General features: G+C 35.0%; 1 protein-coding gene across 1 annotated transcript in view; it reads left to right on the top strand.

The window, feature by feature from the left end:
* The window catches only part of STON2 (stonin 2), a 190,946-nt gene that overhangs the window by 157,254 nt on the left and 20,444 nt on the right, over nt 1–13,248 (top strand). Inside the window, exon 5 of the mRNA XM_051977463.1 lies at nt 8,873–10,717. Coding sequence (XP_051833423.1) covers nt 8,873–10,717 — 1,845 coding nt within the window. The remainder of the gene's footprint in view (nt 1–8,872; nt 10,718–13,248) is intronic.

Here is a 13,248-nt window from a genome sequence, read left to right on the forward strand (position 1 = left end):
TTCAGATTGTTTTAGATAACTATTACTAATAATAGCTAAGTTGTTCACAGTTCTTCATCAAACAATATTACTGATACTGTGTATTATATTCTCCTGTTCTGTTCACTGTGAATCAATTGTTATATCCAGATTTTTCTGAAATTATCCTGCTTGTCATTTCTTATGGCACAATCATATTTCATTATAATCATACACCACAGCTTGATTAGACATTTCCCAATTGATAGGTATCCCTCTAATTTCCAATTTTCTTAGCCATCACAAAGAGAGCTGCTATAAATATTTTTGTACAAATAGGTCCTTTTTCCCTTTTTTTGAATGTCTTTGAGATGTAGACAGCACTGATATTGCTGGACCAAAGAGTATATACAGCTATATAGCTCTTTGGCACAGTTTCAAATTGCTCTCCAGAATGGTTGGATCAGCTCACAACTGTATTAGTGTCCCAGTTTTCCCATATCCCCTCCAACAACCAACATTTTCCATTTTTGTCATATCAATCAATCTGATTGTGAGTGGGTACCTCAGAGTTGTTTTAATTTGAAATCAATAGATTTAGAGCATTTTTTATATAACTACAGATACTTATTTCTTTCTATGAAAGCCACCTGTTCATATCCTTTGACCATTTATCAACTGGGGAATAACTTGTATTTTTAAAAAATTTGACTTAATTCTCGATATATTTGAGAAATGATGCCTTTATCAGAATACCTGTTGCAGATTCCTCCCTCCCCATTTTTTTGCTTTCCTTTTATTTTGGCTGCATTGGTTTTGCTCTTACTTTTACTTTTATTGTCTTTATTTTTAATATATGCAATATAATATATAATATAATAAATATAATATCAAATTATATTTAATTTTATAAAATCAAAATTATCTACTTTACATTTTGTAATGTTCTTTATATCTTCTTTGATCCTAAATTTTCCCCTTATCCATAAATCTGACAGATAAAACTATTCCATGTTGTCTTAAATTGTCTTTGTATCACCTTTTATGTGTAAATCATGTACCCATTTTGACCTTATTTTGATATATGGTGTGAGATGTTGGTTTGTACCTAGTTTGTGCTATCTTATTTTCTAGTTTTCCCAAAAGTTTTTGTTAAAAAATGAGTTTTTGCTTCAAAAGCTTGGGCCTTTGGGCTTATAAAATATTTGATTATCATGGTCATTTATCATAATATAATCTGTACCTAGTCAGTTCCACTGATCCATCACTCTATTTCTTAGGCAGTACAAGATTGTTTTGATAATTACCACTTAATAATAAAATTAGAGATCTAATATGCCTAGGAGCACCTTCTTTTGCATTTTTTTATTGATTCTCTTGATGTCTTTGAGCTTTCTTCCAGATGAATTTTGTTATTACTTTTTCTAGCTCTATAAAATAATTTTTGGTAATTGGGTAAGGCACTGAATAAATAGATTAATTTAGGCAGGATTGTTATTATTATATTGGTTCAGCCTACCCATGAGCAATTACTATTTCTCCAGTTGTTTAGTTGTGACTCTATGTGAAAAAGTTTATATAGTTTTATGCAGTTGTTAATATAGTTCCTGAGTTTATCTTGGCAGGCAGACTCCCAAGCATTTTATATTTTCTATAGCTATTTTAAATAGAATTTCTCTTTCTGTCTCTTGCTGCTGGGCTTTATTGGTTATGTACAGAAATGTTGATTTCTATCCTGCCACTTTGCTAAAGTTGTTAATTGTGTCAAATAGTTGATTCTCTAGGATTTTCTAAATGTAACATCATCTGCAAAATTACCTGTTCTAATTCCTTAATTTCTTTTTCTTTTATTGCCATAGCTTATATTTCTAGTCCAATATTAAATAGAAGTGATAATAGACGTCCTTGTTTTGTCCCTGATTGAAATGGAAAAACTTCTAGCTTATCTCCCTTTCAGATGTGATATATTGCTGTAATTTTTTTGCTAGTATTTTATTTAAAATTTTTATGTTGATATTCAGTAAGGACACTGATCTGTAATTTTCTTTCTCTGTTTTGATTCTTCCTGGTTTAGGTATCAGCACCATATTTGTGTCATAAAAGGAATTTGATAGGACTCCACCTATTTGTTAAAATAATTTATTTAGCATTGAAATTAGTTATTTTTTAAACATTTGGTAGAATTCACTCATGAATCTATTTGGTCCTGGGAATTTTTTCTTAGGAAATTCATTGATGGCTCGTTCAATTTCTTTTTCTAAGATTGAGTTATTTCATCTGTTATATTCTAGACCTATAAAGAACTACATGATAGATAAGCTTTCTTTACCTATCTACCCTGAAGAAGCTTCCAATCTAATAGAAGAACTGAAAACTCCAGAATGTGACTATTTCAGTCAGAAGCAGAAACAAGCGCTTCTACACAACAGGGATTCTAAAGCATGGCCCCACTCTTCCTCTCTCAAAAACCTCTACCTCAATTACACATTCCACTGTAAAAAAACAGTATCTGTCACAGCCACTTAAGATATTAAAAAAAATTTTTAATGACAGTTTATCGGTAGCTAGTACCAAGCTGTGTGAGAACTCTTTATACCTGTATAATTAGGCCATTGTATCTTATAAGTAAACTCCAGTTGTGAATGAATGAATGCATGAAGAAAAAAACATTTATTGAGTGTCTATGTGTGTATTCCTATTGCTTACTATGGTGAGCAAATACAAAAGGAAACACAGTCTTTACCATCAAAGAACATGCATTTATTAGAATTTTTTCTTACCTTTCCCCCAACAAAAAAAAACAACAACAACAAAAAAAAAAAACCCTACATTGCCTAAGTAGAGTCAAGTTAAACATATACCCATATTAGACATGTCCAAAAATGAATTTTCTGTTTTGCATATTTGTCAGTTATCTCTGTAATATACAATGGATTTAAGTTCATTATGAGTCAGAGTCATGAGTTGATCAGAGTTTCTAAATCCAAATTTTTTCATTTTTATAGTAATATAGCTATTATAGTATACATTATTCTTTCGGGTCTACTGTCTTTATTCTGCATCAGTTTAAGTCTTTCCTTGTCTTGGGGACTTGTATTCTAATAGAGAAGAGTGATGGCCAGTCCGGGAAAGGTGTTTTGGCCTCCAAGTCACAGGAATTGAGTGCCATTTTCCAGTGAATTCCTTATTCTAAACAAATGTTTTCCAACTCAAACTCTGTTGGCATCTGCTCACATACTCCAATTATCTACCTTTGACCTCTTTGGCCTCTGCTGTGCTGTACCTCCCAAGAACTGAATCAGAAGTAAGGATTAGGAGCTGGGTGAAAGAAGGAATTGGTCTTGGGATGAGTGGAGCCAAATAGAAAGAGGTACCAACTTTTTGAAGCTTGTGTGTTTTAAAAAGTATGAGTGTTAGAATTTGGAAATAAATAAAAGTATGCCTCTGACTAATGGATGTTCATTACCTGAAAGTTTGCTCATATTGGGCTGTTTTAGGGTTTTTCTGAGAAATGAAGACAGTTGATGATGATTTCACATTACATAAGAATTACAATTTTTTTTGAAACATATGTATCATGTTAGTTGCTCTTGTGAGATAGAAATGAAATAGTAGGCAGTAGTCTCTATTCCCATTGTTACTACAATCTAAAGGGATGGCAGGACATAAACATGAAAATAAATTCTATGAAACAGTTTCCTCATCTGTAAAATGAGGGAATTTGGCAACATGAAGAAAAAGGAGTAGAAAATGTAAAGCAGACACCTAGGGAGAAATAGTATTTAAGGTGAGATATAATGAGAGCTACTTTAAAACAAATACATATATTTATATTGTGAGAAAATTTGGTTTTTCATGATGTCTGGGTTTTTTTTTTAAATAAGTCAGGTAGCACCTATACAGTTGACAATATTTCCCAAACCCCAAATCAAAACACATAATTTGGCAAATGATATTAATTTTTCAAAACCTCATTTTAAAAATAGTTTTTTTCCCTTAAATTAGAATTGTCTTGGAAAATCTGGGACATACAGTTGTGGTACTCCCAGAACAAAAATGAAGCTCAAAGCATCAGGTGGATAGTAATACACAAGAGAATTAATTTTCAAACCTTGCCAAGAACAGATAAATATTTTGGTTTAGCTCTGGGATTTGGACTAAATAATTTCTAATATTCCACAATTCTAACATTATAAGTCTAAGTAAATAATTCATGTGAATGGCTAATCCTACAGGGTTTTTTTCCTTTTTTAAAAAATTCTGAATGATCTTCAATAACTCAAATATCTGATAATTAGGTTTCTTAACCTGCCATTTCTCTGAATTACCCTGAAACCATACTGGATTTTATGTTGTCTTATTCATTTAGCAGACATTCAAACATTTGGTGATTTTTCATAAACTTGAAAATAACGAAATGTCTCACATGCTTTTATTTTGAGACAACATAATCTTTTAATGGGTCCCAAATTATGAAAATGTCCATCACTTTCCCTTGGAGTTACATTTATATAGTCAATAGAACCGAATTGGGTAGTTGAGATTGAGGGAATATAACGTTGTAGTAGACATCTATTATCTGTAGTATTTGGCAGTAATCTAGTTCACATTATGCTGAATTTGGGGCCCAGAGAGCAGGGTTGGAAGGAAAGGAAAAGCTGCTAATTAAAATGTTGTGATTATAGAATAAGTCAGTAAATAGAATAAGGTGGAGTTGTAAGAGAGACATTTTAGGTTGATTTCTTCCGAGGGTAAGGGCTTGGTCATCTTCCAGCCTGCTTTCATTCTCATTCTCTACTACTTCATTCTACCAGCTGTAGACATATAAGGAGAGTCTTACAAATCAACAAGTTATAGTTATTAATATATCCATGTAACCTGTGTCAGGAGTGTTTATTTTATCCCCAGGATTATTAATGATTTCTTAAAGGTTTTGGAAGTTCTCATACTTGCCTCCATTGCAAATCAACTTCTCTTATTAAATAGCAGGATAATCTTGTAATATGAAGTAGATAGTTTTGTGGAACTTTTTCATTAAAAAAAATAATAAATTTCTCCAAAATTTATTCACAAGAAAATTGATTTTCTTCAGAAGTTTTGCTTATTTTAACTACTTTAACACCTGAATATCCTGATATTTAGATAATGACATCATAAGTGATTGTTCTGGGCTGACTGTGACCTCACAAAGATAGGAGTTAAATTTCAACCAGGTTGTAGGAAGGAGTGAAATTGTCAAAAGACATTAGAGTATTTGTGCCAGTTAAAGGAAAAAAAAAAGTCACAAGCCTCAAAAATAAGCAAACCAAGACTTTTTATTTCATATTTCCTCCTCTAAATTTCAGGAGATTTTCATGTAAAGGATGTGCATAGAACTTAATTTCATACAGTGTTCAGAGCCAAGGAAGCATCTCCTAGAAAGGTCTCTGGGTGAGTCCAAACCATGGTGATGTCATCAGGGAAAGACCCTGTTTGATGAAGAGGCTTTACAAGACAGGAGATTTATACAGGGCTGCACATAAGTAAGAGCATAAGCAGACAGGAGTGGGAGAGATCACATGGAATATTGGACCATGGTGTCCCAGAATCCTATTGTCACTTATGGACCATAACAACTACAGATCCATTGTGAGGACTTTAAACTTTCAGCCTCCCCCATTGAAATCCTGGGAAAGATATCATCAAAGGCAGACAGCACAGCACTCTAAGCATTTACCCCCGGGGACTGTGAGTTCTGATGTGGCCATCCTCTTCCTCCTGTACCAGAGAGGAGGAAGAATTTAAAGAGAATCAAATTATACCTTCTTCCCTGAAGGGAATAGGAAATCGGCAATCTTTTGTGTATGTGTACAGATATATTCCTATTTTGTTTCTCTTCCTTGCTGTTTACGTTGTTTTGTGTCAATTAAATGTTTTTGCTATTGGATGTATGTGTCTTTGGCATGATCTGGCAAAAGAGTAATATCTCAGATGGTGACTCGGGAATATGAAATGAAATTATCCCAAACTAATCACACTAAACCTGGATATAGCTACTTTTAAAATTATAGAATATTGCAAAACTTTTCAGTAAAGCCTAATTACTTGGTGACATTTAAAGAAATTTTGTTTTACAGTGGATAGCACTCACTGTTTTACAGTCTTAAATTTGGAATGGAGAACCTTTTCTGTTATGTTCAAAAAATATTTTTTTTGGATAGAAAGATGGAAAATTATTTTCACAAATGAGATTTTCACAAAGCTTTTATGTCATATGCATAATCCTTCTAGAGAAATTATCCATACATTCATTTTTAAGCCAGCCCCTAAGGAAGAAGCTTCATCTTGCTTTTGAAAATCTGTAAGCAAAGGAAAGGCCTTAATCTCAGTAGAATAGGACAAATCCCTAGAAGAATGGGTGTGACCACTTACTCAGCACAGGCTATAAAGTAATGTGAGATCTGATGGGTGGAAACCAGGATTAAGAGACAAAAGAAACAGAAAAAAAGAGACAAAGGAAAAAGACATGAAATCCACAGGCATTTTTATTTGTGTGCTTTTCACTGATTTGAAAATAGTTTCTCTGATTAAATTATCAGTCAAGTATCAGTATTAAAGTATCAGTCAAGGAGGCTGCTAGAAGTACTGCTTAGGGCTTTAAAACAGGAAGCTAGGAACCACTAACCCTCTTTAACTCCCAAGCTCTTCTTCCTATTTGTATACATTTTGGAGAACACAATAACCAAGGTATCCAGCTGAAAAATGGGATGAATCATAATATTACATAACATATGAATCTGGGTCTTAATTTTAAATACTGTGTAATTCTTATATGATTTCACAGTTATTAAATGTTTTTCATCATTATGTATATATTTAGATTGACAGATGTATAAATTATGTACTTGCATGTATATCAGTCTTTACTTTCAAAGATAACTGTTGATGGCACTTGCTATCTAGACACAAAAATGAGTGAGTATGATTTGAAAGACATACTTGCCATTTCTGCTATGGGGAATAGCTAAGGCTCTAATTGATTTTAGCAGTTCAGAAGTTTTGAATTGTAGTAGGGCTGAAGTTAATTGAGTGACTTGCATTAATTCTGAGCCCCCCGGGATTACAAGGTCATTAATCTTCCTAAGTAGGAGTGTACTTTTTTTTTTTTTTGGCTGAGGTGATTGGGGTTAAGTGACTTGCACAGGGTCACACAGCTAGGAAGGGTTAAGTGTCTGAGACCAGATTGGAACTCAGGTCTTCCTGACTTCAGGGCTGGTACTTTATCCTCTGTGCCATTTACCTGTCCCCCTAAGTAGGAGTGAACCAGCTCAAGTTACAGCTTCTGTTTCAATCAATATTGGAACTGGCCTAAGTGTGGTTACTGCACTACCAGCCAGGGTAAGAAAAAGAAACCCAGTCTCAAAAAGCCCCCCAAAACTTAAGTCAAATGTTAAAACCTCAATCTTGTCCACAGGTAATTATATATTATACTATTAAATTTGTGAGGCTAGATATCCTCCTCCATGATGGTATATAGCAAGTTATTTTTATACACACACACACACACACACACACACACATATATGTTGCTTGAACCATCATAATTATTTCAAGTATCTAGCAGTATAGTTAATATCCTATTCTTCTATCTTAAGTCATCACCAATAGGATGTTTTGAATGATCACAGTAGAAACCTGTACTCACTACAATACTAGAAAGGTAGGACCAGTGCTGGTTCTAGGAAGAATTATAATGAGGGTAAGACGTGTTACTGTTGCATTTTTGTTCCTTTTTTAATATCTCCCTTGTGATGCCCTTTAAGTCTAAAGCTTCTTTCCTTTCATCCATTGCCTCATTTCTTCAGTTTCCCTCAGGATATGCTAATTAATGTCACAATTTGTACCAGGGTGTTCCTAAACTGTTATCAATTTAACATCTTATCCCTCTGGTAATGTTTACATTTTACCAAGTGACTTCAGTTGTTGTGATCCAAAATGATACTTTTAGGTTGGGAATATGGAGTGTTTGGGGCAGGCAATGGATGAAACATCCTTAAGAAGGAACTTTTGGTATCACTTTAAATTATATCACATCAATGGCTTCTGTTCTACTTTCCAGCAAGGCTATCCCTGAAAAGTACAGAAAACAAAGAAGAGAATAGCCATGAGCAGTGGGCAGCATTAAGGGCCATAGACTTTCTAACCAGTTCAGATATAACTAAACAAGAAACTTGGTTTTATACCCCATTGCAAAGAAGATTCTTTTCAGTTTTTATAAGCTTGATTTTTCTGAATTTAAATTTACTAAGGAAAATAATAAACTTATTTCATTTATAAATACGAATATATTATTTATTTCGTGATATTATTTAAATAGTATTTCATAAGCAGTTTGTAAAATACAAAGGAGAACAAATGAGAATACGAATTTGAGACTACTTTGTCTCTACCACCATCGTTGTTTTGAGTGGCAATATATTATTACTTAAGTAGTAAAATTGTCAAGGCTTCCAGAATGAATTATTCCTGTTTTCATCAGCATAGAAGAAGAAGTATAGTATAATCTAAGTATAGGAGAAGAAAGAAAAAGAACAAGAATTTGTTAAATATTTCCTATGTGTCAGGCACTATACTAAGAACTTAAGTGGCTCTATGATATAGTGCTATTTGTATCCACTTTATAGATGAAGAAAGTGAGGCAGTCAGTGGTATATTTGTGATCTAGGATAGCCATGGAGCAGAGTCACACAACTAATAAGTGTATACATGAGAGTCCATCCTATATACTGTAAATCTATAATCACTGTCCAGATTAGGTATATACCTATTATGCATGTGAGCAATGAACAATAATAAAATTTCACAAAATCCAAATAAAATTCTAGAAACTCCTTATTTCCTATCATTTTTACATATTTTTCTATTTTTCCTTTAGATAATTCTTCCTCTCTCCAGGAAGATGAAGAAGTAGAGATGGAAACCATCAGCTGGCACACTAATGACCCAGCTATGAATGGGCCAGCTGCCACCCCAGTGACCTCAGTTCGTTTCCCCAGCTGGGTGACTTTTGATGACAATGAAATCAGCTGCCTTCTTCCACAAAGCACTTCTACTTTACAGCCAGCCCCAGCTTCCATTGTACCTCCTATCCAAGATGTGAATTGTAACTTAACTGGATCCTTTAAGAAGAGAGAACGTCCCAAGAGTAGCTTGGTAGACTTCTCAAAAGTTCAAAAACTAGATATTTCCTCCTTAAACAGACCACCTTCCATAAGTGAGCCTCCACCTTGGAGGGCAACTAATCCTTTCCTGAATGAAACCCTGAAAGATGTGCAGCCTTCTCCCATTAACCCTTTCAGTGCCTTCTTTGAGGAGCAAGAAAGGCGTTCCCACAATAATTCCATCTCCAGCACCACAGGAAAAAGCCAGAGGGATTCCCTCATTGTCATATATCAGGAGTCAGAGGCCATTACCTTTGATGATTCAGTTAAGAAGAGAACACACTCTGATGCTGTTGAGAAGCTCAAACAACTACAGATTGGGGATCCGGACCACCTTGGCAGCACCACGCTACCTGATGATGACCCAGCATCATGGAGTGGACTGGATGATGAGCTGAAGAGTTCAAACCTGTCTTGGCCCAGAGATGGTTGGCCCATGATGCTAAGGATCCCTGAAAAGAAGAACATTATGTCTTCTAGGCATTGGGGACCAATCTATGTAAAGCTCACAGACAGTGGCTGCTTACAGTTGTATTATGAGAAGGGCTTGGAGAAACCATTCCGAGAATTCAAACTGGAGATGTGCCATGAGATTTCGGAACCTAAGCTCCAGAACTATGATGAAAATGGGAGAATTCACAGCATGAGAATAGACCGTGTTACATACAAAGAGAAGAAGAAATATCAACCTAAACCAGCTGTGGCTCATATGGCTGAACGGGAGCAAATAATTAAGCTAGGAACCACCAGCTATGAAGACTTCCTGAGTTTCATCAGGGCAATCCAGGACCACCTTATGAGTTTGCCAGTGTCATCCATGGACCTAAGCACAGTGGGCTTGAACTATCTAGAGGAGGAGATTACAGTGGATGTCAAAGATGAATTCTCTGGAGTCCTGAGCAAAGGAGACAACCAGATTCTTCATCACCAAGTCCTAACACATATTCACGTGCTAAGTTTTCTTTCTGGACTTGCAGAGTGCCATCTGGGCCTCAATGACATCCTTGTGAAAGGGAATGAAATCGTCTCCCGGCAGGATATCATGCCCACCACCACCACCAAGTGGATAAAACTCCATAACTGCCAATTTCATGGATGTGTAGTTGAGGAGGTGTTCAACAACTCCCGGATCATCCTGTTCAACCCCTTAGATGCATGTCGTTTTGAGTTAATGCGGTTTAGGACAGTTTTTGCAGAAAAGACCTTGCCTTTCACCCTTAGGACTGTGGCAAGCATCAATGGGGCAGAAGTAGAACTACAAAGCTGGCTAAGGATGTCAGCTGGCTTCTCCTCTAATCGTGACCCTCTCACCCAGGTTCCCTGTGAGAATGTGATGATCCGATATCCAGTGCCCAATGAGTGGGTGAAAAATTTCCGGAGGGAAAGTGTTCTAGGGGAAAAATCTTTAAAAGCCAAAGTGAACAAGGGGGCCAGTTTTGGATCAACCAGTATATCTGGCTCTGAGCCAGTCATGAGAGTAACTTTGGGTACTGCCAAGTATGAGCATGCTTTCAACTCCATTGTATGGAGGATAAATCGACTACCTGACAAAAACTCAGGTAGGTAGATGATTTTTCTCTAATAAATGAATAGCATGAAAGTTATTAACAGGGCTGATATCACTATTTCAAATCTTTGTTACTTTAAGTTCTGATTTTTGTTGTTTGTTTTGCCTTTCCTTGTATCCCCAGCTTGGTTAACAAGAAGTCTTCTTGACCACTACACCATGATACATTATCTTTTTGGTTTTTGTAACAACCCCATGAGGTAGATAGTTAAAATAAAACAAGATTCACAGAATTAGTAGATCTTACTTGAATCTCGATCTTACAACTGTCTATTACATTAAGCTAACTGGGGAACTGAAAGAAAGAAAGAGATGATGTTCAGAAAATGTACTTGAAAGACCTTTAAGATAGTGATAAAATGGTGCAAAAATAGGACATAGCTCTTAAATTATCCATTCAGTCCCAGATAGTCTAATCACAGCCATTTTTATAAAAAGGGGATCAGAGATGCTTTTGTGTTGGAGACAGAGCAGTGACCTTCTTCAAATATCTGTTCTCTCCATTCCAAGTCCTAGTGATACTTAATGAGATCCCGTATTGCAATTTCATTAGCAAGTACCTTTCAGTGAGTGAGCCTGGGAAGAAATTACAGGCAGTAATTTCAGGTCTTAGAGTCTCTGAAAAAACAATTGCCTTCCTGGTTTATATTAAATTTGGTGATACTTTATAAGAAGTGTACCTGTTAATTGAAAACTATGGCAATAAATGTCAATAATTTTCTCAATTGTAATAATCGCTAATAATAATGATAGCTAGCATTTATATAGTGATTTAAAGTTTACAGAGCACTTTGTAAATATTAGCACATTTTGTCCTCATAACCATCCTGGGAAATCCATCATATTATGATTCTTATTTTACAATTAAAGAAACTTGAGGCAGGCAGAGATTAAGTGAATTGCCCAGAATGACACAGCTAGTAAGTCTTTGAGTCTGGATTTGAACTGAAGTCTTTCTGAGTCCATGTCCAGCAGCCTACACACTGTGCCACCCTAGTTGCCTCAAGTGCATCTTTTCTACTCTGTCAGTTAAGTTTAATAATGACCTACAGAGAAATGTAGTCTCAAAGAATCCTGGATTTTAAAGTGAGCTTAGAGGCCATGTAATTAAACATTATGAGAAGATAACAGGCAACTTGACACTCTACAGCAGACCACATCCAAATTCATAAAATTGACTGAAAAGAACAGAGAATAGATAATACTACTTTCTACTGCTAAGTAAACAAAAACAGATGCATCATTTGGTTAAAGGAAAGCAGTATTAAGAGCAGGATTATGACCCAAAAGCTTGTTTTCTTGCATATGTAAAAATCATAGAATATCCCTTGAATGCTAGAATAGAGATAACTTAATCCAACAGTCTTGGATTATAAATATTAACTGAAGTGTAAAACAAGAAAACTTAGTTTGTCAGAGGTGATAGTCACTGTCATGGAGAGTGTCCAATGAAAGAGAGATTCCTTTTGGTTGGTAATGTTCTTCAGATGATACTCTAAGCAGATAATATGGTACTGATTGCCTCAAAGTTCTTCTACATCAAATGAGATTTAAAAAAAAAAAAAAGCATGTAAGTATTTACTACATTCCAGGCATTGTCTATAACTGCAGTTGAATAGGCAGTCTCTTTCTGGCTGGGCTATTGGTACATATCATTTGAAAAACACTGCAGATACTTCCCTTCTAATCTTGTACCCTGTCATGGATTCTGTCAATATAAAGTAATTATTAAATAAAAATTTTAAAAATAAATAAATAAACTTCAAAAAAGAAAGAAAGAAAGAAAGAAAGAAAAACACTGCAGATAGATAAGAAGCTAAAAAAGTGGAGATTGAGCTGGATTGTTCTTAGGAAGTGATTAATTGGAAGACAATGAAATGCAGTCTGTACAACCATATCAATGAAGTCACAAATTCACCAAAGTATCAAAGAAGCATCCCCAACCAGCTTCATTTTTGAATTTAAGTGCTCCTGATATTATTCTTAAGAGGACTGTTCCACATTTTTCATCTTTTTTTTTTTTTTTTTTTTTTTGGCCTGCATTGCTCTCCATTCTTTAGTACACATCTCATTAAAATGTAGGTTTATTAACAAATTCCTTATGCCTCCATTTTCTTTTTTCTTTCTCATTGGAATTGTTTCCATTTGTGACCTCAGAATTTCATTCTTAAAAGCTCCATCTCTCTTGGAATCAGCTGTCTCATAGAGTTTTAATCCACAGGATACTATTTATCCCTTCTCTGAACCTTTCTGAAATCTGTTCTCTAAAAACCTAACGTATACATCAGACTTTGTTCAGATTTCTTCTTTTCTATCCCAAATTTCTACCCAAATTGGTAAGAGTTTCCATTTTCACAACTAAGCAACCATATATTTCTGATCATACCTTTGTGGTCAGAATTAGGTTTAGATTAAAAGGTCCAGTTGTTCCTTCCTTTATGTTTTGAAGCATGAAATGATTTTTAGGGGAGAAGAGAAAGGAGAGAGAGAGAGAGAGAGAGAGAGAGAGAGAGAGAGAGAGAG

Source organism: Antechinus flavipes, chromosome 2 (genome assembly GCF_016432865.1).
Source record: "Antechinus flavipes isolate AdamAnt ecotype Samford, QLD, Australia chromosome 2, AdamAnt_v2, whole genome shotgun sequence".
Classification (NCBI taxonomy): domain Eukaryota; kingdom Metazoa; phylum Chordata; class Mammalia; order Dasyuromorphia; family Dasyuridae; genus Antechinus; species Antechinus flavipes.